Source organism: Rhinolophus hipposideros (genome assembly GCF_964194185.1).
Source record: "Rhinolophus hipposideros genome assembly, chromosome: 21".
NCBI classification, from domain to species: Eukaryota; Metazoa; Chordata; class Mammalia; order Chiroptera; family Rhinolophidae; genus Rhinolophus; species Rhinolophus hipposideros.
This window is the reverse complement of record NC_138067.1, coordinates 38,269,063-38,297,043: the sequence shown is the minus strand read 5'-3', so window position 1 is coordinate 38,297,043 and position 27,981 is coordinate 38,269,063. Positions and strand designations below refer to the sequence as shown.

General features: G+C 43.6%; 1 protein-coding gene across 1 annotated transcript; it reads right to left on the bottom strand.

Moving 5' to 3' along the window:
• Positions 1-24,790: 24,790 nt before the first annotated feature.
• On the bottom strand, positions 24,791-26,239 carry LOC308489883 (interferon lambda-3-like; the record flags this gene model as incomplete). Its single annotated transcript, XM_081031506.1, has 6 exons — positions 24,791-24,889; positions 24,976-25,059; positions 25,160-25,303; positions 25,581-25,658; positions 25,945-26,126; positions 26,230-26,239. 6 exons carry the CDS (start codon positions 26,237-26,239, stop codon positions 24,791-24,793), a joined length of 597 nt encoding a protein of 198 aa, XP_080887632.1.
• Between the last annotated feature and the right edge of the window lie 1,742 nt (positions 26,240-27,981).

Below are 27,981 nucleotides of genomic sequence, written 5' to 3'. Positions count from 1 at the left end.
GATAGTGGTGATGGTACCACAACACTGTGAATCTGCTTAACGCCTCTGAACTGTACACTTAAAAATATTTCAAAATCTATTAATGGAATCCACCATTTTAACAGGCTAAAGACAGAAAAGCATGTGGTCACACTGATCAATGCAGACAAGGCATCTGACAAAAATGTCACATTCATTATCCATTCCTGATTAAAAACTCTCAGCAAACTAGAAGTACAAGGAAACTTTACTTGATAAAAAGAATCTACGAAAAACTTTCAGTTGACCTTATAATGGTGAAACACTGAATGCTTTTTTATCCTAAAATCAGGAACAAGGCAAGGAAGCCCACTTTCACCATTCTTTTTATTTGTATTGTGGTAAAATACACACAACATAAAATTTACCATCGTAACCATTTTTAAGTGTACAGTTTAGAGGCGTTAAGTAGATTCAGTGTCGTGCTACCATCATCACCAATTATCTGCAGAACTCTTTTCATTTTGCAAAACTGAAACTCTGTACTTAGTAATCAATAACGCCCCATTCTCTCTCATCCCCAACCCCTGGCAACCACCATTCTACTTTCTGCCTCTATGAAATTGACTACTCTGGGTACCTTATATAAGTGGAATCATACAGTATTTGTCCTTTTGCTTATTTCACTTAGCATAACATTTTTAAGGTTCATTCATGTTGTAACGTGTGTCAGAATTTCCTTCCTTTTTAAGGATGAATACTTTTCCATTATATATATATCACATTTTGCGCATCCATTGATTTGTTGATAAACACTTGGGTTGTTTCCATCTTTTAGTGATTGCAAATAATGCTGTTTTGAACATGGGCATATATAAGGTTGGACAATTAAGTTTGTGAACTCATCCTAGAAAAAGTGCTACATACTGTGTTTCCCTGAAAATAAGACCTAGCCAAACAATCAGCTCTAATGCGTCTTTTGGAGCAAAAATTAATATAAGACCAGGTCCTATTTTACTATAAGACTGGGTCTATAACATAACATAACATAACATAACATAACATAACATAACATAACATAACACTGGGTCTCATTAATTTTTGCTCCAAAAGACACATGAGCTGATTGTCCAGTTAGTTCTTATTTTCGGGGAAACATGGTATCATTATGTTTCATCATTGCTGAATATCACTATGGTCACCTTTGAAGTATTCCCCTTGGGAAGCTATGCACCAACGCCAGCATCTAGTCTACCCTTCAAAGCAATTTTGAGATGTTTTCTGTAATGTCCATCAGAGCTGTCGTTGTATTACCCTTGATGTCCTGAATGTCATCAAAATGTCTTCCTTTCAATATTTCCTTTTTTGTCAGGTAAAGAAAGAAATCATTGGGAGCCAGAGCAGGTGAGTAGGGAGGGTGTTCCAATACAGTTATTTGTTTACCTGCTAAAAGCTCCCTCACAGACAGTGCTGTGTGAGCTGGTGCATTGTCGTGATGCAAGAGCCATAAATTGTTGGCAAAAAGTTCAGGTCGTCTAACTTTTTCACGCAGACTTTTGAGTACTTCCAAATGGTTAACTGTCCTATTGGTACAAATTCATAATGAATAATCCCTGTGATATAAAAAAAAAAGGTTAGCAACATCGTTGCAACAAGTTCACCAAATTAATTGTCAGACCTTGTAAACATCTGTTTGAATACCTGCTTTCAATTCTTTTGGGTATACACTCAGAAGTGGAATTGTTGGATCATATAGTATTTTTAATTTTTTGAAGCATCGTCATAGTGGCTGCACCATTTTACATTCCCACAAACACTGCAGAAGGATTTCAATTTCCACATCCTTGTTCTCACTTATGTTCTCTGTGTGTATGTGTGTGTGTGTGTGCATGTGTGTGTGTTTTAAATAGTACTCATCCTAATGAGGTCTCACAACTCTTACTTAACATAGTACTGGAAGTCCAGGGCCGTAAAAAGCCGAGCTAGCTAGCTAAATAAATAAATAAATGGCATAGAGATTGGGTGGAAAAAAATAAAACTCCCTATTTGTAGATGGCATGGATGTCTATGTATAAAGCCACCAGGAAACTACAAAGAGCCCTAGAACTAATACATGTACGTGAGTTTAGCGAGATACAGGATATGAAATGAACATACAAAATCAATTACGTTTCTTTATATCAGCAATAAACAATTGAATGCAAAAGTGAAAACACAATACCACTTTCAATTGCCAAGAAAACCCACGTTAGGTGTAAGTCAACAGATTAGAATAGGATCTGTGTGTGAAAAACTACAAAATCCTGATGAAAGACATCAAAGTAGATCTAAATCAAGGCAGAGACATACCATATTCATGGACTGCAATGCTCAAATCCTCAAATTGATCAATGCCATGCCTATCAAAACCCCAACAAGATTTTTTTTGTTTTGGTAAATACACAAGCTTATCTTAACATTTATATGGAAAAGAGCTAAAACAATAGTTTAAAAAAGAAGAAGGTAGAGAAATAACACAACCTGCTATCAAGACTTATTGGATAGCAACAATAATCAAGATAGTGTGGTACTGGCGGAAGCACCAACCTGTAGGTCAATGAAACAAAGTAGAGACCCCAGAAACAGAGCCGCATAAGCACACCCAAATGAATCTTGACAAAGATGCAAAAGCAATTCAATAAAGGAGGATAGTCTTTTCAACAAATGGTACTGGAACAATCAGACATCAATAAGCAAAAATATGAGCTAGGACCTAACCTCACATCGTATACAAGAATTAACTCAAAATGGGTCATAAATCTTCATGTAAAACTATAAACTTTAGAAGAGAATGTAAGAGAAAATTTTCATGACCTAGGGTTAGGCAGAGTTCTCAGATTTGACATCAACAGCATAATTCTTTAAAAAAACCCAAAAAGGGTCAGTTGGACTTTATCCAAAAATTAAAATTTTTGCTCCGTGAAAGACCTTGTTAGGAGGAAGACAAAACAAGTAACTGAAGGGAAGAAAATATTTGCAAACTCTGTATCCAACAAGGACTTAATAATACTGTGTGTCCACTGTGATTGAAAAATTTTAAAAATTATTTTAAAAATAATATATTTAAAACTCTCAAACTCACATAAAAAAAATCCAAACAATCCAATTGGCAAATGGGCAGAAGACATGGACATTTCACCAAAGAGAATATACAGGTGGCAAATGAACATAAGAAAACATGCCACTCTAGATAGCCATTAGGGAAATACAAAATTACAATAGTGATGAAATACCATTCCACACCTATTAGAAGGGCTAAAAACACTAATAATACTGATAGAACCAAATGCTGGTGAGGATTCGAAAAAACTGGAACTCTCATCCATTGCTGTGGGAATGTAAAATGGTACAGCTATTCTAGAAAACAGGTGGCAGTTTCTTAAAAAGTTTAAGAAACTTACTTACACCAGGACTCAGAAATCACACTCCTGGGCATTGATCCTAGAGAAATAAAAACATACGTTCACACAAACATCTGATACAAATGTTCATAACGGCTTTAATAGCCCATTAAAGTATTTAATACTAGCTAAACTATTCCATATTAATAGTTTGTAGTAGCCCCCCAAACTAGAAACCATCCATATGTCCTTCTACCAGTGAATAGTTAAATATTCCATTCTAGGCACATCCATCCAATGGAATAGTACTCAGCAATAAAAAGGAAGGAACAAGCGATATACACAACTTGGATGGATTTTGTGCTGAATGAGAAAAGGCTAATCTCAAAAGGTTACGTGTTATATGATTCCATTTATAGAACATTCTTGAAATGACAAAATAATAGAGATTAGTAGTTGTCAAGGGTAATGGAAGAAGAGGCAGGGTGTGACTGTAAAAAGGGTGGCACTTGGGTGTTTCTTTGTGGTGAGGAAACAATTCTGTATCTTGTTTGTGGTATTTATACATGTGATAAAATGTCACCAAATAATACACAAAGACATACAAACTGAAATGAGTGTGTTTGAAAGCTGGTAATGTCTCAGTAATTAGTCTATAGTCTAGTTCATTGTATTGTGACAATGTCAAGTTCCTACTTTTGAGAATGTGCTATATTTATGTAAGGAAGGATACAGGGAGCTTCTCTGTAGTATTTTTGCAACTTATAGGTCTATAGTATTTTTAAACAAGAATTTTTTAAAAGTTAAAGTAGATTAAAATGTACTAAAAGAAAAGAAAAATGACTCCATGTCTATTTTCCCATTCAGCTTAGTCTATTTTCCCTTTCTTTCTTACCTCCCTTTCCACCTCTTTCTTCCCCACTCTAACCCCGTTAGAGGACCATTGTTAATTCACTGCTTTCTCTATACACTTACATCAAATGCAGATTCACGCCCATATTCTTGTTGGTTTTCAAAAGTGGCGTCAATCACACAGAATACATATTTCTGCAATTTGCTTTTTTCGCTTTGCAATGCTCCTGCAAATGGCTGAATTTGTGCTGGGTGGTTGGAGTAGGTCAGGGGGAAAGAATACAGGGTACAGGTTCCCAGGTGGGGGTGGGAGAAGCTGAGTCAGGGAACCCTGAGTCGGGTTTCAGGCCCCCTTCCATTGCCCACCCCTCCCGAGGTACATTGAATTCTCTGGTGAGACTCCCACTGCAGTGGGGGTGGGGTAAGGGATACTAGAGGCAAACACAGGCACATCCTCAAGGGCAGAGGGTGGCAGAAAGGGGCACGTTGGTTCAGCTGGGGCAGAGGAGGTGAACTGGCCCCACTGGCTTGCGCTGCAGAACCTTGGAGCCCACACCCAGATCTCAACCCCACAGGACCTCCATCTCCTACCCAGCCTTCTCGGCATGCCCTCCCCACCTCTGGCCCTTCCATCCCCATACTTGAGATGTGTTGATGCCCCACATCCCTTCCCTGCCCTGAGGTCCACAGGCTGCCCCCCTCCCCAGGGCGCCCAGAAGCCCTGTGGGCCATTGAGGGATCCTGGGTGGGAACAGAAAACCCTGCTAGCAAAAAGGATACGAAAGAGGGGACAAGAAGAGATTAAGTGAAGGGGGACAAATGAGACAGACAGAGGCTGAGGATTAAACATGAAGGGGGAGATCTGTGAGGTGTGACTCAAAGAGACAGGTGGTGACGGCAGGTAAACGGAGTGACATCTGGATAAAAACAGTTGATAAAGTAGAGGGGTGATGGCCTTTGGGACAAGTGAGTGAGAGAGTTGAGGGAAAGTAAGGGAGGGAGAGAGGTGATGGGACACAGGTTATAGAAGCTGGGGAGGAGAGCCAGATGAAAGGCCAGGTGAAGTGGCTAGGTGAGGCTGGAGAGTTAGGACACCCATTGGACCCTTCGCCTTCTCTTGCCTTTCCTGTGTCTGCCACCTGGGTTACTCAATTATGTCTGCTCACATGTCTCTTTTCAACCTGACCTTGTGGGTCTCCTTCTCACTAATCACCTGTTTCCCATTACCCAACCTCACTGTCTTGCTCACCTTTGCCCCTCTCATGTACCTATCCGTTAAGCCCCCCAGCTCCTCACTTGCTGCAGCAGGTCCCAGGTTTTAAGTCATGTGGAGGGACGGAGCCATGGCCCACCAAGTTTCTAAAAATTACCTTATGAAATATTAATGAGTCCCTACTGTGTGCCTGGCATGACCAACTGTTTATTGCCTTGGTCCCTCAGGGGGGAGTCTGTCTGAGGACAGTGGCAGGGATGGAGGGTAGACCTCAATAGTAAGAGCTACCACTGTTATCTGCCAGTGAGGGAGATTGTGAGTCCACAGAGAACCAGAGAGAGGCATGCCTGGAGGGGAGTATGAGAGGTGAGCCTTTAGCAGGTGTCATGCGGGGTCTCTGGTCCCGCTCCCCGCACAAGAATATGGTGAGACCAAAAAGGAACAACAACAGAGCCATAGATAACAGAGTCATACCACTATATTATCACTGGAGGCTGGGTAAGACACAGGAAGCAGGAGCCACAGGATCCTGCAATCCACAGTTGGCTTCTCTGCCAGCCGACCAACCAACCAACCCCCAGCATAGCCACGGCAGTTATATTAGTGGCTAATGGCTAACCGGTAACAGCCGATGGCCACCCAGCCACAGCGGATGGCCATCTGATCACAGCTGATGGCCATCTAATAACCGAATCAGCACTTTTCCACGTGAGGCCAAGAGCCTGGAAACTGCTCTCTGGGACTCTGTCCCAACGGCAGGACAAATGGGAAATCATAAACCATGGTGGCTATATTTGAATGTTTACTTTATCTGGGCACTGTTCTAAATATATCACCTTTGTTAGTCCCCTAAATCCTCAGAAATGTCTTAGGAAGTCAGACATATTATTTATGGTTCCCATTTTTGAGGCGAGAAAACTAAGGCACAGAGAAGTATAGTAATCTGTCCCAGGTCACACAGCTAGTAGGTGGTAGAGTCAGAGTCAAACCCAGGTCGACCTGATTCTAGAGATTGCCTTCTTGATCACAAAGAAGAGAGACTCACAAAGGTGGTGGCTCTGCTCTCTTGGATGCCTGATGACTAGAACCTTACAATGTAGCAGTCTCTCCCATGCAACCTGAGGTGCCACCAGGACCAGGACTGGACCTGTGGTCTTACTTGTTGGATGGGCAGACTGAAGGGATAAGGACATGGCAGGGGGAGGGGATCAGGGCTGGCCCATGAGTTGGGGAGGATGGATGGATGGATGGATGGATGGATGGATGGATGGATGGAAGGATGGATGGAAGGATGGATGGACGTTGATCAGGAAAGAGAGGTCTGCCTCACCTAGCTTTGCCTCTGACTTCCAACTATGGAAAGGGCTAGTACTTCTCTGAGGGTGTATTTTTCTTGGAGTCTCCGTCTCCCCCGTTGGGTGACTCTGGTTTCAGCTTTTGATTTCTTGGGTCCCAGTCCCTGGCACTTTGCCGCTGTCTGTTTCTTTGGCTCTGGCCTCTATCTTGGTGTCTGCATCTCCAGGTGAGTCTGTTTCCATACTTTTATCAACATCTCCATGGCTCCTGGGGCCCTAAGGGTAGGTTTCAGCCTTGCTAAGTGTTTTAGCCCTAGCTGCCCATCAGAAACACCGGGGGAGATGACAATAATAACAAAAATAGCTAACCTTTCTTTGGTGCTGTGGATGAAAACAAGGAGTTCTAAGGAAAGTAACCGCACAGGGTGATATGATCATAAATTCCTAACGGGGCAGGTCATGGTGGTTAGTCACACAGAGGCATATAACTTTTTATTAGGTTGGTGCAAAACTAATTGCGGTTTTTGCAATTATTTTTAACCTTTGAAACCGCAATTACTTTTTTTTTAATTACTTTTGCACCAACCTAATAGTAAAAGGTTTCTCTTTGCCTTAAGCAAGCCCTGTCCATTGTTTCTATGCATCTCAGTTAACACACCTTTGAAATAAACATAACCACCCTTAAGAGAACACATGATCTTAACTATTCTATAATCGAATCCCTGCCTTGCTTTCTCCCACCTTCATGTAATCTTCCTTACATTCCCTCCTTAATTTCAAATGTATAAAAGAAGCTGCAAAACTGTTATTCTCTGGAGCATTTGAGATCTTGCTCCCCAGGATATGTTGTCAGTTTGGCTCAAATAAACTGTTATAAAAATTCCCTACAGGCTTGGTCATTTCTTACGTCAACAGTGCATATCCTATACCAGGCACAGCTATACTTGAACTCATTTATCTTTACTATGACCTTATGAGGTAGGTATTACTATTATCCCCATTCTACAGATGAGGAAACTGAGACCTCAAGAAGCCACTTCCAAATAGGCAGAACTGAGAATGAACCCCATGAGCCTTAAACTTGAACATGTGTACGAATTGCCTTGTGTGGATTTTTTTGTGTGTGTGCACCGTTCCCGGAAGTACTGCAATACCGGGTCGATGCGCGGAGTGGACGGAGCAAGCTCCTATTCCATCTCCCAGCTCCAAAAATCTATTTAATATATTGTCCTCGGATAGAGGACGTATCAGATATTAAACTGATAAGAACAGATACTACACTTGATCTTAGCCAAAAGGCAGAGAAGCGATGGGGGTGGGGTGGGATCTTGTTAAAATGCAGATTTCTGATTCAGTAGGTCGCAGATGAGATTCTGTATTTCTAACAGTCTCCCAAGGTGACGCCAATCATCTGTTATGCATGACACTTTGAGAAACACGAGTTTGAGCCATTCATTATATGTAACTGCCTCTTGGTCCAGAGCAGAGGTTCTCAAAGTGTGGGCCTTAGACCAGAAGCACCTGCTTCACCGGGGAACTTGTTAGAAATGCAAATTCTTTCAGCTGCCGAATCAGAAATTCTGGGCCGGGGCCAGCAATTCTGTTTCAGCAGGACCTCCAGCTGATTCTGATGTACACTAAAGTTTGAGAAGCACTGACAGAGTGTAATGAGACCAATCAAATCTCTGGGCCCACAGCCCAGACTTTGTTATCTTTAGGGTTCCCCTGGTGATTGTAAAGCAAGCAAAGACTGTCAGCCACTGGGTTGGCCAGAGGGACAATCCCAGTTTATGTAAGTAAAGCAAATATAACACCTGAGTTTGGAATTTGCCGCAGGCCTTGAGTAGGACTGGGGAAATCCACGTGGGTGGTGGCCAGGAGATGACAGGTGGGAGGCTGAATTTGAAAGAGAAACAGAAAGGAAGCGAGAGCAGGGAGCCTGGAATTCTGGAAAGAGACCCCTGGACTGGCAAATTCTTAGAACCCATGGATTAGTGGGAGACAAGGAAGTTGTCCTGAGTCACCCCCATTTTCCTGGTGAGGGGCACAAAATAAGGGGGCAGATGTTTTTGAAGAAATTGGGGCTTGGTGGAGGCCTTTCTTGGAATCTTAGGGGACACATGTAGTGTTTTGGGGGATGCCAGAACAAAGATGAGGATCTTGGATGAGTTGTCTCAAACACACCGCATAATAAATAGTGATGACAGTGGTACATGAAATGTGCTAAGTGCTTTATACCCGTGATTATGTAGAGCCCACATGATGACCCTATGAGGTAAGCATTGCTCTCCTCTTCCTGTTGGTGAAATTGAGGCTTTGTTGTACCCATCAAGTTATCCTTGATCTCTCTCTCTCTCTCTTTCTTTCTCCCTGTCTCTGACTCTGTCTCTCTCTCTCTCTCTGTCTTGCTCACACACCTACCCCATACTATTTTCAATTCATCAGCAAATTCACTCACTTCTCACTCTTTCCACACCCCCATCCTGGACCTATCTATGATCACCTCCTGCTTGGAAGACCACAACAGCCTCCACCCTGGTCACCCCTGTGGGGACAGAGCCCCAGAGAGCAGTTTCCAGGCTCTCGGCCTCACGTGGAGAGGTGCTGGCTCGGGAAGTAGCTGGCCATCAGCTGTAACCAGTGAGCCATTGGGCACTAATATAACTGCCATGGCTACGCTAGCAGAAAAATGGGGGTCGCAAGAAGATGGTGGCTGGCAAGAGCGGATTGCAGTTAGGACGGCGGGTTGTGGACAGTGTGGCTCCTGCTTCCTGTGTCTCCAACCCAGCTACCAGCAAGAATATAGTGGTGTGACTCCCCTACCTATGGCTCCGTGGGTGTTCCTTTTTGGCCTCACCATATCCTGAGTTCTTATGTGGGGAGCGGGAGCAGAGACCCCGCAGGCCGCCCTGCACGACACCCCCCTGCCCAGTCTGTTTCCCACGTACAGTCAGAGATTATGGCCGTCCTCTATTCAAATCCCTCTCTTGGTTCCCATTTCACTCAGAGTAAAATCCAACCTCCCTGCCGTGCCTTTCACAGCCCTTTGAGGTCTGGCCCCTCCAAGCATTCTAACCCCATGTCCCTCCTCACTCCCCCTCCTCTAACACATGACCTCATTGCTGCCTCTTGAACAAGCCCTTCCTGCCTGTATCTATCAGGGCTCTTAGTTGCACACAACAGAATCCACACTGGCTGGTTTGAGCAGTAAAGACATCCAATTAAAGCCATTTGGAAGCTCATAGATTATCAGAGAGGACAGAGAGACAGATTATAAAGCTAATAACCTGGAATAATCCCCAACCACACCACAAAGGCCTCTCTGGGGGAGAAACCCTGTACTGGCTGCTTAGAATCTCTGATGGTCAGGACCAGACTCCAGGAACCTCCTTCATATCCTCCCGCAAAGAACCTGGGGCTTCTGTTGCAGAGGACACCAGCTGACTGCTCTCCATTTTTGTGGCCATCTCCTCTTGTAGCTCACTTATTTATTTATTTTTTTAACAACAAAATCCAACATTTGTTGAGCCCTTATTATCTCCCAGCTACTGTTATTCACTTCATTTAATTCTCACAATCTCTCCATGAAGTAGGTATTATTTTTATCCCAATTTTATAGATGAGAAGACTGAGGATCGGCAAGGTGAATCAATCTACTGAAGGTCAAACGGTTTGTAAGTGGGAAAGCCAGGCTTCATACTCAAATGTGTCTTGTGTATTTTATATTCCTTATTCCTACTTAACATTATGTTATATATTTTGGGATAACAACTTTATTGAGATATAATTCACATACCATATAATTCACCCATTGAGAGTGTACAATTCAATTGGATTTTAATATAATCACAGAGTTGTGAAGCCACCACCACAGTCAATTGTAGGATATTTTTATTACCCGCAAAAGAAATCCTGTATAGTTTACCAGTCACCCCTCATTTCCTCCCACCCACCTCCCAGAAACCAGCCTAAGGCAATCGCTAATTTACTTTCTATCTCGATGGATTTACTTATTCTACATATTTCATACAAATTGAATCATCCAGTATGTGGTCTTTTGTGCTTAGCTTCTTTCCCTTCGTATGTTTCAAGGTTCATCCATGTTGTAGCATGGATGTACTTCACTCCTTTTTATGGCTGATAATCTTCCATTGTAATGGATGGCCCACATTTTGTTTATCCATTCATCAGTTGGTGGACTTTAAGGTTGTTTCCACTCATTGGCTATTATGAATAATGTTGCGATGAACATTTGTGTACAAGTTTTTATGTGGATATTTGTTTTTATTTCTCTTGGCTATTGTGGCTCGCTTTTCACCTCAGGGTAATATGGATGAATCTGATTGCTGGAGCCCAGAAGGAATCTTATGGGACCAGAGGATGTCAACTCCTTGAGGTCAGAGACTGATTCCCTGGGCATTCCGACCTCATTCTTTCCCCTCCCCAGCTTCCCTTGGGACCTACAAGACATGGGGCTTCAATAAATGGTTAAGGAATTTAATTGTCTCTTCTCTGTATGTTTTCCTCAGGTCACTTCCTCTATCTCTGTCTGCCTGTTTCAGTTATCTACTGATTCTGACAAATGACCCCAAAGCTTGGTAGATAAAAACAACAGTGATTTCTTATTTCTCAAGATTCTGAGTTGAATGGGTGGTTCTTCTCCTGGTTTTTCCTGTGCTCACTCAGGAGGCTGTAGTCAGCTGGTTTGCTGGATGGGTGCTTGGGGCAGCTGAGATGCTTGTATGGGTGGTTCTCTGTTTTTTCTGGTGGTCTTTCATCATTCAGTAGTCTCTGCTGGGCTTCCATGTATCGTGGTGAGAGCATTTCCAAGAGCCCAGGCACCAATACACAAGCACTAACCAAGCTTCTGCATTAATGTCCCATTGGCCAAAGCCAGTCACATGGCCAAGTCACAGTCAGTGTGGGAGAAGACCACACTGGGGCTTCTGGGAAAAGAGGTCGATCAGGGCCACCCAGGTAAGCCCACCACAATGCCCCTGGGTTCCCTCTTGTGTGTGAGGCAATGTAGTGTGCTGTAACAGAATGGGCTCAGGTGCCAGATGGTCTGGTTCATAGCCTAGCTCCACCATTTGTTAGCTGTGTGACTTGGACCAAGTGATTCAACTGCTCTGTGCTTCAGTGTCCTCACCTGTAAAATGGGTCGATATTCATCTATTTCAGAGGGTTGTTGTGAGGATTAGGTAAGTTAATGCATGCAACATACTTAGATCAATGCCTGGCATGTTGATAGCACTCAATAAACGGCCATTATCATCACTTTCCCCTACCACCTCTGGCTGGTTTGTCGGTGTTCCTGAGCGCTCTCCTGTCAGTTGTAAATGATATTTGACTATTAGAACAGAGACCACCTACAAGAGAGAGGTTTACTTCTTTCCCATGTAAGACAAATTCAGAGTTAGCACTTGTATTTCAGCCCCACGGGGTCACCAGGGAGCCAGGTTCCTTTTAGGCCTCTGCTCTGCCAATCACGGCACATGGATTCTATTCTCAAGATTCGCTGTGGCTGCTGAAGCCCATGCCATATTTAAAGCAGAAATTACATGGAAGAAGTCAAGGACATAAAGACACCTGCCAGATGCCCATTTCCTTTGAGAAACTTTCCTTTCCTGGAAGCCCTACCCGTTCACTTGAGGGTTTTGTTTTGTTTTGTTTCGTTTTGTTTTAATCTTAGCTATCCTAGCTACAAGAGAGACTGGTAAATATCTTTTAGCTGAGTGCATTGCCATCTGCAGTTAGGTCAGGGTTCTGTTACTAAAGAAGTGGAGAATGCATATAGGCCTATGCCACTAGCAGTCTTTATCACATACCAGTAGATGGATGGTGAGGGTTATGGTCAGGTTGAGGAGCATTTTCCACTAGAATGTCAGTTTTATGAGAACAAGGACTTTTGTGTTTTCTTCACCACCGCTTACTTACCCAGTGCCTGGAACAATGCCAGCACGCACTAGGCACTCACTAACTGTTGAATGAATTACTGAATGTACTTCTGGCTAATACTCCAAGGAACAGAAAAAAAAACATAATTTTCGGAACATGGTACAAGTTTTAAAATAAACGCTTGTTGATTTGCCCCCGATGTTTCATTTTGAAAATTTTCACTCTTACGAAAAAGTTATAATAGTAGTACAATGCATAGTCAAGTGCCCTTCACCTAGATTCACCACCAGTGTTAACATTTTGCCTCCTTCTCTTTCTCCCACTTCAAGGTAAGTTGCAGACATTACAATACCTCACACCTGAACATTTCCCCTGAATCTCCTCAAAACAAGGATATTCTCCTACATAAATCACAACACACCAAAAATTTAACATTATAGTAACACTATCAACACTGTATTGTCTAATATGCACTCCATGTTCAAATTTATCTAGTTATACCAATAATAGCTTTGTTCTTTAAAAAAAAAATAATAAAAAAAAAAAAAATATATATATATATATATATATATATATATATATATATATATATGTACATATATTTCCCCACAGCCTGAGTCTATGTGTCTATCTCTGTTCTCTTTTTTATTCCTATTGTCTTTTCCCTTTCCTGGTTTAGAATTCCTTGGAAAGACTGGCCAAAAGCCCCTATATCCTAGCATTTGGAGAAATCATTAAGCTCAAGTGGGCTGTGAAGCTTCAGGACCACAGATAGGTTTTGATGAGGATGATGATGGTAGATAACATATATAGAGCACTGATAATGTATCAAGAATTATTCTAAGTAATGCATATGTATGAAATAACTGCATTGTTTAGTAACCTTGTGAACCAGGTGCTATTTTTGTCCTCATCTCAGAGGAAAGTGAGTTAGAGAGGTAAGATGATTTGATCAAAGTCACATACCAAGTAAGTGGCAGCTCTGGGACCTGAACCAGTGAACTCACCCCGGGTTATCTATCTGACCCCTCTTGACTTTAACAAAGAGACTTTGCAAAGAGAAAGACTTTAGCTATCTTTTTTTTTTTAATTAATTAATTTATTTATTAGTTTCAGGTGTACAAAACAAGGTAATACTTAGACGTTCATCATTTATATCCCTCATACTGTGAACCCCCCTCCCAAGACTTTAGCTATCTTGCAAGAAGACGAATATTTATATTTGTCAGGGTTCATTTATAGGAGAATTAAACCATTCTAATTATTCTAAACAGAAAGGGGTTTAATAGTAAGAATCAGGCATTTACTCTGATGATTAATTTTATGTATCAACTTGGTTGGGCCACGGTGCCCAGATATTTGATCAAGCATTACTCTAGATGTCTCAGTGATGGTGGTTTTGGATGAGATTAACATTTAAATCAATGGGACTTTGAATAAAACAGATTGCTCTTCATGATGTGTGTGGGCCTCATTCAATCAGTTGAAGGCTTGAAAAGAACAAAAGACTGACCTCCGCGGAACAAAAGGAAATTCTGCCTTCAGACAGTCTTTGGACTTGAACTGCTTATGTCTTCCCAGAGTACCCAGCTTTCCAGTCCACTCTGCAGATTTTGGACTTGCCAGTGTTCATAATCATCATGTGAGACAATTCCTTTAAAGCTCTATCTATCTATCTGTCTATCTATCTATCTGTCTGTCTGTCTGTCTGTCTATCTATCTATCTCTATCTATCTTCGTAGCTTCATATCTTGATATCTACAGATCTCCTATTGGTTCTGTTTCTCTGCATAACCCTGACAATGCGCTGATAAAGTCACTGAAAGGTTCAGAGGAGAAAGCTGTTAGTTTGGCCTCCAGAAATGACTCTCAATCAGTGCTGCAGAATTCACCCACCAGGGGAGCTGCTCCTTCTGCCATAACCAGGAGGGGCGAATTCTGAAGACTCTTGTGGGATTGTTGAATTCAGGAGCAAATTGGGCGGACTGATTATTCTTCTGTAGTCTCAGCCCCAGGCTCATTTGTCTCTATTCTGCTCTGTGATTAGATGGCTGAAAACCTACAAAGTCCATTTTCCTAGACGCCTTTGCCATCTTCTGATGAAGTCCTGCCAATGAGAGGAGAAGAAGAGAGCAGGAACTTTCTTCTAGCTTCTAGCTCAGGTTGGCATCCTTCCAGCAGCAGTGTGTCACAGCTGGAAGTCACAGGAAACAGACTCTGAGATGAAGATTAGTATGTAGGCCTTTTATCAGGGAGGGCTCTTGGGATCGATACTCGGTGAAGGGAGGGGAATGAAGCAGGATTGTTTTCCCATAAGATTGAAAACAAAGCAAAGATGTCCACTTTCACCACTTCTATTCAACATTGTACTGAAGCTTGTAGTCAGTGCAGCAAGACAAGAAAAAGATACAAAAGGCATACATATTAAAAAGGAAGAAATAAGGCCTGCCTGGTTCCCAAGGGATGGTGGGCTGTGCCCCCTGCAACTAAGATTGAACAGGCACCTTGAGCTGAGCTGTGGCTGAGCTCCCGGATGGCTCAGTTGGTTGGAGCGCATCCTCTCAACCACAAGGTTGCCAGTTCGACTCCCACAAGGGATGGTGGGCTGCGCCCCCTGCAACTAGAAAATGGCAACTGGACCTGGAGCTGAGCTGTGCCCTTCACAACTAAGACTGAAAGGACAACAACTTGAAGCTGAACGGCACCCTCCACAACTAAGATTGAAAGGACAACAACTTGACTTGGAAAAAAGGCCTGCAAGTACACACTGTTCCCCAATAAAGTCCTGTTCACCTTCCCCTTTAAAAAAAATACATAACTTTCAAAAAAAAAAAGGAAGAAATAAAATATCTTTATTCACAGACAACATGATTGTCTACACTGAAAATCCTGAGCGATCTACAAAAACAGCTATCACAATGAATACATTTAATAAAGTCACAGGAAACAAGATCAATATTAAAAACCAATTGTATTTCTATAAGCTACCAATTAAACATTGAAAATTTATAAGTCCTACTTACAATAGCATCAAAATATGAAATATTTGGGAATAAATCTAACAAAATGTGTGTAAGATGTGTATGCTGAAAGCTAAGAAATAATAGCAAGAAATAAAAAAAGATCTAAAAATGGAGAGATACACATTTTTATGGATTGTAAGATGCAAAATTGTTAAGATATAAATTCTTACTGAATTGATCTAAGATTCAATGAAATCCTAATCAAAATCATAGGATGCTCTTTTGAATGGAAGAAACTGACAGATACCTAAATTTATATAGAAAGCAAAGAAAACAATTTTGAAAAAGAAAAAATTGGAAGATCTACACCATCTGATTTCTAGACTTCTGATAAAGCCAGAGATATTGAGAAAATAGTGTAGTATTGGTGAAAGACAGATATATAAATCAATGGAACGGAATAGAGTCTAGAACTGACTCACACATACATGGTCAATTGATTTTTACAAAAGGTGCGAAGGTAATTCAATGGAAAACAAAAGGTGCTGAAATAATTGAGCACCATGTACCAACAAACAAACCAAACTCCTCATGGCATACTTCACACCATCTACAAAAATTAACTCAAAATGAATCATGGTCTTAAATGTACATTTTAAAACTACGGAGCCTCTAGGAGAAAATCCTTGTGATCCAGGGTTAAGCAGAAATTTCTTAGGACACAAAAATACTATAGAAAAAGTGAACATCAGAATTTAAAACTTCTCTTAACAGACACTGTTAAGAAAATAAGACAAACCACAGACTAGGAAAAAATATTTGCAAAACATATATCTGATAAGGGACTTGAATCCAGAATATATAACGAACTCTAACAACTCGATAAAAAGTGTGATAGAATGTTTCTGCCCAAATGTCGATGTCCTAATTCCTGAAGAGGCTGAGGTAAGTTTGAACAAAACTAGGTTGACTGGAAGATGAAGCAAGGCCTGTGAATACAAAGACAGATGTGAGGGACAGAATCACATCACATGGCAAAAAAATTTTTGAGGGTATAATTAAGGCTCTGAGAATAAAATGGGGAGATTGTCCTGAGTTAAGTTCATGGGCCCAATCTAATCACACAAGCCCTTAAAAGCAGAGGACTTTCTATGGCTGGAGTCAGAGAGCTGTGAAAGAGGGAGAAGTTAGAGAGATTCAACGTGTGAGAGGGGTTCCACCCAGCGTTACAGGAAGGGGCCACATGGTAAGTGTGAGAAGGAATGTGGGCAGCTTCTAGGAGTAAAGACCCATTCCTTCCATATCTTGTCTAATGTAGATAATATTGCAAAGAATATAGGGATGCATGTATCTTTTCGAATTAGTGTTTTTCATTTCTTCAGATAAATACCAAGAAGTGGGATTGCTGAGTCATACAGTAGGCTATCGATAGACGAATGGATAAAGAAGAGGTGATACATATATTCAATGGAATACTACTCAGCCATAAAATAGAATGAAATCTTGCCATTTTCAACAACACGGCTGGCCCTAGAGGATATTATGCTAAGTGAAATAAGTCAGACGGAGAAAGACGGATACCTATATGATTTCACTTACAAGTGGAATCTAAAAAGCAAAATTAATGAATAAGCAAAACAAAACAGAAATAAACGCAGATACAGAGAACAAATTGATGGTTGCCAGATGGGAGGGGGGTTGGGACGGGGAGGGGAAAGGAGAGAGGGATTAAGAAGTACATACTGCCCATTATAAAAATACTCATGGAGATGTACAGTACAGCATAGGGAATATAGTCAATATTGCAGTAACTATATATAGTGCCAGATGGGTGCTAGACTTACCAGGGTGATCACTTCATAAAATGTATGAATGTCTAATCACTATATTGTACATATAAAAGTAATACAATATTGTATGTCAACTACAATTTTAAAATAAATTTTAAAAGATTCCAAACCATCCCTGTTGGACACCCAGCAAGAAACACGAATTTAGCCAACAATGTGGTGAGTTTAGAAACAGACTCTTCTTGGAGCTCCAGTAAGGAAGCCAATCCTCACAACACCCTAATCTGGGCTTTGTGAGACCCATTAGAACCCAGTCATATTTCTGATCTACAGAAATTGTAAACTAATAAATTCATGTTGTTTTAAACTGCTCAATTTATGGTAATTTATTATGGCAGCAAGAGAAAACTTATAAAATAAGAGAAAAAAGTCCACAGGTGGGCATTCACTCTGCCTGATGACCTCCATTTATGTCACTGTCAACTTGCAGAATAAGGATTGGCCCAGTCTGAGTCGTTTCTGGGACCAGGGTGGGCCAACCTGGAACATTCCTTTGCGGTCTGATCTGACTTCTGTCCCAATCATTCTCCCTTTTCCAGAATGTCCGATACATGGAGTCATACAGGATGTGGCCTTTTTCTGTCTTATTTCAGGAGAGGGTTAATAAGCAAGGAAGAGCAGGAGAGAATTACAAAGTAGCATGAGGAACTTTAGGGGCAATTAAATAATGTTTATTATCCTGATTGTGACAATGGTTTCACAGATGTATTCTTGTGTCAAAATTGATCAAATTGTAAACTTAAATATGTGCAGTTTATATATGTCAATTATACCTCAGTAAAGCTGTATGCATAAAATAGACACGGTTAAGACATGAAAAGACAAGCCATAGATGGGGAAAAAATATTTGCAAAACAGTGATTTGATAAAGCCTTATTTTTCCAGAATATGTTTTTAAAAACTTGCAACTCAACAAGACAAAAAACCAACAATGAACAAAAATTTTGAGCTGACACTTCACCAAAGAAGATACATAGATTACAAACAACAATATGAAGCCATGCTCATCATCAGTCAGGAGGGACATGCAAATTAAAATCAAAAGATACCATTACTTGCCCAGTTGAATGGTTATCATTAGAAAGATTGGAAATAAATGCTTTTTACTTTGAAGGCAACTGGACTGGGAACTCTGGGAGGGCAGAACCCAGGCTGTCTTTGTCATCACAGTGTCCCATTGCCACCCAGTTCAGGGCTTAGCACAGCGTAGGTACTCAGTAGATATTTATGGAATAAATGGATGAAATAATTTCAGAGGACATTTCTTGATGACAACCGGGGTCCCAGGCAGTTGGACCCGCTCTCCTGGGGAATACCCTGAGATAATGTCCCACCTCGGGGGTAATGGCCTCACAATAGTTGTTGGTTAATTCCTTCCTTCATTCATCATGTATTTCTGACACATACAGAGTCCAGGCCTTGGTCCTTGATGCTGGAATCCAATGGGACTCATTGTCTCGGCCCTCTCAGGGCTTAGAATTCACATGAACAAAGAGCCCATACACTCTGTAAGTGTCCTGGGCAAAGTCTGTAGGAAGAAAGGTAAACATGACTTACTGATGAGGCCCTGAAGGCTTCTCAGAGGAAGGGATGACCTAATTAGATCTTAAGGGATAAAGAGGGGTATCTGAAGCTCTGTGGAGACAAGAGGGGTCTGCCTCATCATCACTGTATCTTTAAGTGACCAGTGCAGGGACAAATGCAAACTTGTAAATATTTACATAAAAGAACTATGTTATTTTGACACGAAGCCCTTCTATTTCTGCACAGAAAACATACCTGTGTCCAGTCACCAGTATGCTTCGCCTGCAGGTAACTGGAAACCCGGTCTCACCTGGGATCTAGCATTAAGGAAAATGAATTTTGTCATAATTAAGGAGTCTTAAATGTAGGTGGCTCTGGAGGGAGGATAGAGCATTTTAGAGGGACAAAGAAGTATGGAGAGCTTAGATGGTTCCTATCACTCAAGTCTGCTAGTCTTAGAGGGTTTGCTTGTTCTCAGACCCTCATGGTTCCAAGATGGCTGCCGTAAGTCCAGGCATCAGATAGAGACACGGTGACATCCAGGGTAAGAAGGGGATCTCAGTCATCATCAAGAAGTATCCTCTGAAAATAGTTTGTCTATTCATTCAATAAACATCTACTGAATACCTGCTCTGTGCTAAGTCCTGAACGGGGTGGCAATGGGACACCGTGAGGACCAAGAGAGCCCAGGTCCTGCCATCACAGAGTTCCCAGTCTGGTTGCTCTCAAACTCCAGCACTTGCTCTTTTCAATCTTTTTAATTACAGCCATTCAACTGGATGAGTAATGGCGTCTTCTATTAACAAGCAGGAAACTTGTCTTGAATATGATGGGTTGGTGCTCAGCATCCATTTCAGCTTCACTTTTATCTGCCTTCATGCCTGCAGGGGCTGCAAAGCTAAAAGCTACATTTCTCGGTCTACCCTGCAGCTAGGGTCTGCCCTGCAGCTAGGGTCTGCCTTACATTTGGCAGCCTCTCACAAGATTTGCCTGGTGGATGTGGGGTCGAGGCCATGCTTCTGGCTCCATCACGGCGGAAGGGTCCACTTTTCTGTGGTGATCTGTCTGATCATAGCAGTTTCCTGACGGCAGTTGCCCCACAATGGCATCCAAGTCCTGATTGTGCTGCCTTTCTGATCATGGCGGTGGAAGCCAAGTCCTAACTAAGTAGCCAAGATCCTGCTCCTAGAAAGGAAGTGGGCCTTTAAAAAGCTCAGGTGTATGGTTTGGCTCTTGAAGTTGTGCCCGAATGGCCAGCACAGAGTCTATTTCTTCAACCTTCCTGACTCTTCTGTAAACCACTCAACACGCTTTAATGAATCCCTTTCTGCAAAAATTAACTAGGCTAGGTCCTGGTCTCTGTAATGAACTGTGTAAATTTGCTATAGCTACTATGACAAATTACCACAAACTCTGTGGCATAAAACAACAGAAATTTATCCTCTCACAGTCATGGAGGCCAGAAGTCTGCAATCGGTATCACTGGGCCAGAATCAGTGTCAGCAGGGCCACCGTCCAGAAGCTCTAGGGGAGCCGCTGCCTCCTGCCTCTTCCGGCTTCTGGTGGCTGTCGGCACTCCGCAGCTTGTGGCTGCAAACCTCCAATCCCTGCCTCCTCCTCTTCTGGGTATATAATCTCCCTCTGTGTCTCTCTTATATGGACACTTTGCCATAGCATTTAGAGCCCACCCTGATAATCCAGGAGAATCTCACCTCAAAATCCTTAATTTAATCACACCTACAAATACTTTTGTTTTGCAAATAAATTCACATTTACAGGTTCCAGGGATAAAGACATAGATATTTTTTGGAGAGCCATTTTTCAGCCTGCCACATAAAAGGACACAAAACTTCTCTTAGAGTACCCCCTCTCCCCAAGCCCGTGTCCCCTCGTCATTGGCCAGCGTGAGATCCCTGTGAAACATGTCCTCTTTTTCCCTTTGCGTTGCTCCACATCGGGGAATTGGGACTGTGTCCTTTGGGACTCCTTGCCTTCTATCTTCCACCTAGGTATAGCCAATGAGAGGTGTTAGCAGACAATTGGAGGGGGAAGACAGCAGTTGGGTATTGTCAAAGTAAAAAACGTCCAAACCTGTAGAGAACTTTTATGAGTTTGTTTGAGTCATCCTGACAACATTTGCCAGGGAGCAAGATCTCAAATGCTCCAGAAAATAACAGTTTTGCAGCTTCTTTTATGCATTTGAGATTAAGGCGGGAACATAAAGAAGATTACAGGAAGGTGAGAGAAAGCAAGGCAGGCATCGGATTACAGGATAGTTTAAAAGATTATGTGCTTTCTTAAGGGAGATTATGCCTTCCGGGGTATTACTTCTAACATCTTACTCAAAGGTGTGTTAACCTAGATGCACAAGAACAATGGACAGGGCTTGCTTCAAAACCTCCCACTGAAGAAGTTACATGCCTGGGGTGTGACTACCCCCCATGACATGCCTAGTTAGGAATTTTTCAGATCACCCTGTGAGATTACTTTTTATTGAACCCCGTTTTTCCCCAACCACTGTATTTACTGTCTACTTCCCTGCTGGACTGTAGGCTGGCAGCAGTGGTGTTCCAGACTCTGCCAGGGGACTGATAACCATTTCCTCCTGTGTCCCTTCCAGTTTAGGAATGGCAATAGCTTCTGGCTGTTAGCTGGGCCTGGGCTGCTTCCTTTTGCTGGTGTCCTATAACCATTTCCCACATCTGTACATTGCTACCTAAGTAAGTCCCTGGCCCCATTGGACAGTGACATTGGTCTCCTGCAGGAATCCTCGCTGATGCAATCACAGTCGTACCCACATTCCTCTCTAGCAGGAGGAAGGGGAACCCCAGGATTGGTTTAGGTCAATCAAGATTCACCAAAAATGACATGGGGCAGGGCCTCTGCCAAAAAGAATGGCCTGATAAATTTTTGTTTGGCTGGCAACGGCTGTTTCTCCTTCATCTATTTTACAGACAGGGCCCTAGGATAAAGCGTCCTCTCTTATTCAACAGTTCACACATTAGAGCTTTCTAAAATCATAATAAAGTGATTTAATATTGAGTTCTATTTTGTGCCAGGGACTGTGCCTTAGCACTTGACCTGATTTAACACATCTAATTTGCACAACCATCCATTGAGCAAGGATATTGTAACTATTTTGCTGACTAGAAACTAAAAGTTTAAGTAACTTGCTGCAGGTCACACAGTAATTAAGTGAGCAGAAGTTGCGATTCTAAGAGTTCTCTGACCTCAGAGCTCACATTTTTTAACCACAAAATCATATTGTCTCCTTTGCTGTACTTTAGATAGTTCTACCTATTGGGTGAGATGTTATTGTTTTGCATATGTTGTTTCTAACCCACAAATATATGAATACATATCACTCTTATCTCTGCCTCATTTGAGGTCGAACTCACAATCAGCTCACACCTTGACTCCCTCCCCCACTCTTGGGCACTCTAGTCAACTCTCTGCTTATGAGGCCTGAACTTTTAGAAACAGAGATTGGAGCAGTTGCTCCCTTGCTTAAAACCCTGCAAGGACTCCTCCCTCTGTCTTCTCCAGGAAAATCAAAATGCTTTAAAGATCTCACAGGCACTGTGGGACGGCCCCTGTCTAACCTAGCTCCCGGCCATCCCTCTGTGAGCTCGGGATGCAGCACGTTGGTCTTCTTTCCATTCCTCAGACTTCAATGTCTGGCTCCCTCTCCAGTCTGAAGCTCCCTGAGAACAGGGCCTATGGCTCTGTATCCCAAATACCTGGGCAATAACAAGCAAGCAGGTAATACCACCCATGTAAGATGGATGGATGGATGGATGGATGGATGGATGGATGGATGGATGGATGAATAAGTGAAACTTTCCAAGAGAGGTATCACTAAGTTATTTTCAGGTGAAGAAAATGGAAGGCCAGAAAAGGCAAGTATATTACTAAAAGTCACTTGGCAGATAAATGTTCCATTTGAGTATCAAATTAAGGTCTGAGTTCAAAGTCGGGCCTCCTCTAATCCATACAAAATGATTGTTCTTGCTACTAAGTGTGGCACTGTCACGTGGGGTGGCATGAGGGATCTCTAGTCTCGCTCCCCACATAAGAACACAGGATATAGTGAGGCCAAAAAGGAACACCAACAGAGCCATAGATAGGGGAGTCATACCACTATAGTCTCACTGGTGGTTGGTTTGGAGACACAGGAGGCAGGAGCCACACGATCTGCAGCCTGCTGTCCGCTTCTCTGCCAACCCTACTGATTAGCTGCAATCTGCCATGCTAACTGCAATCCGCGTTTCCTAGCTCAGCCACCATCTTCTTGCTAGCCCCCATTTTTTTCTGCTAGCGTAGCCACAGCAGTTATATTAGTGGCCAATGGCTCACTGGTTACAGCTGACGGCCAACTAGCCACAGCTGATGGCCATCCAATCACAGTTGATGGCCATCTACTACCTGAGCCAGCACCTTTCCATGTGAGGCCGAGAGCCTGGAAACTGCACTCCTGGCTCTGTCCCCACAGGCACCATTTAATAAATAAAAATAAATTAACACCAGGGAAAACAACACCACAGGTGCACTAGTGGTACAAGCACAAGGGACACATAAATAACAGAATCCCAAAGTATCACAATACAGTCATGGGCTGCATGATGTTTTGGTCAACAACACGCTGCATATAGAACGGTGGTCCCATAAGAATATAATGGAGCAGGAACATACCTATCGCTAGCGACACTGTCGCTGTTGTGACCTCCATGTGTGTAAACACCCCCACTGCGCTGCCAATCATGTGGAAGTATAGCACATTACAATTATATACTGTGCATAATCCTTGAAAATAAATGACTCTGTTACTGGTTTCTATATTCACTATACTATACTTTTAATCATTATTTTAGAGCGTACTCTTTCAGTCTCTCACACGTCTCATTTTTACACTGTCTCTTGATTGTATCATTTTCTCTTGTGCTCGATTTAATATCGTGTTATTTTATGAATTGAGTGTAGCCTAAGTATACAGTGTTATAAAGTCTATAACTGTATTTAGCAATGTCCTAGACCTTCACGTTCATTATTGACTCACCCTGCAGCCTCCATTTATAGTACGTGCCCTATACAGGTGTACCATTTTTCCGTTTATACTGTATTTTATGGTACCTTTTCTATGTTTAGATACACAAATACCTACTATTGTGTTATAATTGCCTACAGTATTCAGTATAGTAACGTGCTGTACAGGCTTGTCACCTAGGAGCAACAGGCTAGACCATACAGCCTAGGTAAGTAGTAGGCTAGACCACCTAGGTATGTGTGAGTTGACTGTGACATTCCCACAATGATAGAATCACCTAACAACACATTTCTCAGAACATATCACTATGGTTAAGGGGTGCAGGGTTGGAACTAGGAACTTTAACATCTATGATCCCAAATATCGCAGGAATGAGACCTGCTCAGGTGGGGAGATCCCAGAGTCAGAGATTCATAGAATCCTAAAGGAGGCGTTTGGAGTTCAAACCAGAGTCCAGCCCTGTGTAGGTCAGGGGAACCCAGACAATGCTGTAAATAAGACTGGTCCATTGTACATGGGGGTCAGAACCAAAGTGGACACAGGGATTAGACCTCTTCCAGACCAATTATATGGAAGATCTAATCTACACAAACATACACCCAGTCCCACAGCGCAGAGGGTCATTTCCTCATTGTTTATTTGCTCATTTTTTACAGGAAGTAGAAAAATAAACATTTCAATGGTCTGAATTTGAGAATTCACACATAAATAGAAAAACATAAATACATAAATAGTAATTGGGTGGCAATAAGTTAAGAAAAATACATAAATAATATCTGAAGTGCTGGGACACATTCCAGGTGTGTCTCAATGTCAGACACACAGGTCTCCACTGGCGACACATTTCAGGTCCAGGGTGAGGAGGCGGAAGAGGTTGAATGTGACAGAGGCTTCAAGGCAGACAAGAGACTCCTGTGGAGAGGAAGGGATGGGTCAGTGGTTGTCCTAGGCCTGGGCTCTGAAATGTCCCCAGACACTGGGCACTTCCATTCACTCACCATCTCCTCGGCCTTATGAATTCTGTGTAGCCACTGGCAGAGGAGGCCCTTGGCCCTGGGGCCTGTTGTGGCCTGAGCGGGGACCTGTGGGGAGAGGAAGCTGTGTGAGGCAGGGCCTGGGGAAGAGGGGGACATACGGGTGGTCAGAGCCCACAGACATGGCCTGGGTGCCGCGAGCACTCACACAGGCCTGGAGCTTGGAGTGCATGTAGCGCAGCGTGCGGAGAGGCTGGTCCAGGGTGTCCCCCAGGGTCGAGTTAGCCACCGTCCCCAACACCTTCAGCGTCAGGGCCAGCTCAGCCTCCAAGGCCACGGGGCGCTCCCACACCTGAAGAGGGGAGACAGAAGACAGGTGAGAGTTGGACATGAGAGCAAACAGGTAAAGAGGAACAGGTGAGGACGATAGACAAAGGGACAGGTGAAGGTGAAAGTCAGGGCACAGATGAGAGGGTACAGCCTATGTGGGCGGGAGAGGGAACGAGGTCAGGAGGACGGGAGGGGAGGGCAGAGACAGGGACAAGTGAGAAGGAGAAGGTGAGGGGGCCACCTAAGAAGCCAGAAGGGGGCCAGGTGAGGCAGGGCTGGGCCTGACTCTCCCAACTCACCTGCAGCCGCCTCAGGTCCCGGGCCTTGGGGAACGGGTGGGAGCTGCAGCTCCAGTTCTTCAGCAAGAGTGACTCTTCCTGGAGAGCAAGGGCAGAGGTCAGCCTACAGCCTGAGGGCTGGAGGTGAGAGCACTGCAGGGGGACTAGAGGATGGCTAACAACAGAAGGAGGGGAGGTTAACTTTGACAAAAATGGGAGAGGCACCTCCACTGCAAAGGCACATGGTCAGCCCACTGCAGGCAGAGCAGGACCTAGCCCACTGTGGGAAGGCTGGAGCTTAGACCAGGGGAAGGAAGGGTGCTGGTCCAGCTTCAGTGGAGCTTGCGTGGTAACCCACAGCAAGTGGGGCAGTGGGGAGACTCACCAAGGCGTCCTTGGCCCTCTTGAAGTCCTTCAGCTCTTGTGGAAACAGAGACTTGAACTGGGACATGTGGCAGCCCCTTGCACCTGGGAGGGTCCTGAGGGGCGTGGGGACAGGAACTGCCCCTGTGCTGGTCAGCACCGTGGTCAGCAGCATGAGCACCAGCCTGCAACCTGTGGCCATGTCTGTGTTATGGAAAGAGAGACAGATGAGGGGAGGGAGGGTGTGAGGGGCTGAGGATGGGGGCTGTGGGGAGTCAAGGATCACGAATGATAACGTGGGGCTCACCCAGCTTCATCCTGGTCTCAGGTCTCTGGTCTCTGTCAGCAGATGGGGATCCAAGTGTCCACTGAAAGGCTGTCACCTGGGTCTGTCACTCAGTCTTGTTTGGTGTCTGATTCAGTCTCCTCTTCTGGGTCTCAGCTCACTGCTCTGTCTGTCTTGAAGTTGCAGTAGGAATTGTGTTGTAATTCCTACCTGAGCTCCATGCTGCAGCTTTTAGCCTGTAGTGGGGGCAATTCCAGGCTGACGTGGGAAAACTGAAAACACACCGGCCACCAGGGGAGGCGCAAGACTGGGGAAGCCCGTGCAGGGCAGGGCCATGAGCCAGGTGAGCAGCCAGAGCGAAAGAGAAACTGAAGCGGATTCTTCTTCTCTAACAGGAGTTCCAGCATGAGTCCTCAGGAGAGGGGCAGCTTCCACCACGCAAAGAGGGGTCACGGCACCCTGATGGGGCTAGAGCCAGCACTGGGTGGGAAAGGGACAGAGGGACTTGCCTTTCTGCAGGATGTCCCATTGGGGGAAGGCACCCCTGGGGTGTGGCCACGAAGAACCTGGAACTTCCAAGAGGGAGGCTATTCAGGGGAGGGGAGAAGACCCAGGGAGAAGGCTGCTGGGGGCAGGAGAGCAAAGCAGCCAAGAATTAAGAGAGGAGACCAGCGCTTCCTCCCCTTCCCCACTCAGTACTGAGAGAGAAAGGTGGGAGAGAAGGGGAGCTTGACTAGCATCTTCTTGCATTGTCCAGGCACAGAGGGGCCCAGGAACAGGAGGCTCTGCTAGGGAATTATGGGTGTGGCCAAGGACTTCAAGGGAAACAGCTCAGGTTGTGACAAAGGCCTTCATTCATTCACCAAGTATTATTCAGCTTCCGCGTTGTGTCAGGCACTGCTCCAAGCGCCAGGAATGGAGCACTGGGGGGTGGAGGGGGGGACATGAAAGAATTCTCCGTGGAGACTTTCACTGGACAGGAGAAACAGAGAGTATGGGGGCGGGAATAGTTAAGCACGTGTTATGTATGACATCATGTAAAGGAAAATGAAAGAATGAAACAGGCATGAGAGCAGGGGGTTTGCACTAATGACGTGGCCTGAGACAATCCCATTGGAGCAAAAACCAAAAGAAAGTGAGGAAGGAAGTTATGTGAAGATCTGAGGGAAGCCTCTCAGGCAAAGGGAACAGTCAGTGCAAAAGGAAAACGAAGACCCCGCTTCCGTGGAGCACTTTATGTCTCACCCCATCACAGAGGCTTTGCCCCGAAGTAGTATTGGGTCCACTTTAACATCAGGGCATAAAGTGCTTTGTCTACATTTTACATACAGACTAAACTGCAGGGACTCAGAGAGGTGTAGACACCTACCCAAGGTCACACAGAAAACAAGTGGTGAGGGCAGGATTTTCATGGCGTGTTGTCTGAACCCACACAGAAACCACTGCACCCTCCAGCCTCTGTGCAGCTAGAGCTCCTGGACTGGCAGCTGACGATCTAGGACAGCAGGTGCCGAGCCCTTGCTGACTCCCACCCCGACCCCTTTTCCTTCATTCGTAATTGCAGGGAGACAGTGGACAGAAGTCCTCAGCTGGGAAAATCTTTGAGCTCTGGTACACAAAAATGTTTCAAAGCCAAGAGCAGAGATGTGCCCAAGTCACTTTCCAGGGCATTGGTCAGTGTCTGTCAATTGCAGGGGACCTTACCCCAGGGTAGGAGACACTGCATCAAGAGTGAATTCTGAAAATGGACATATGATCTCAAAATTCCTAAAC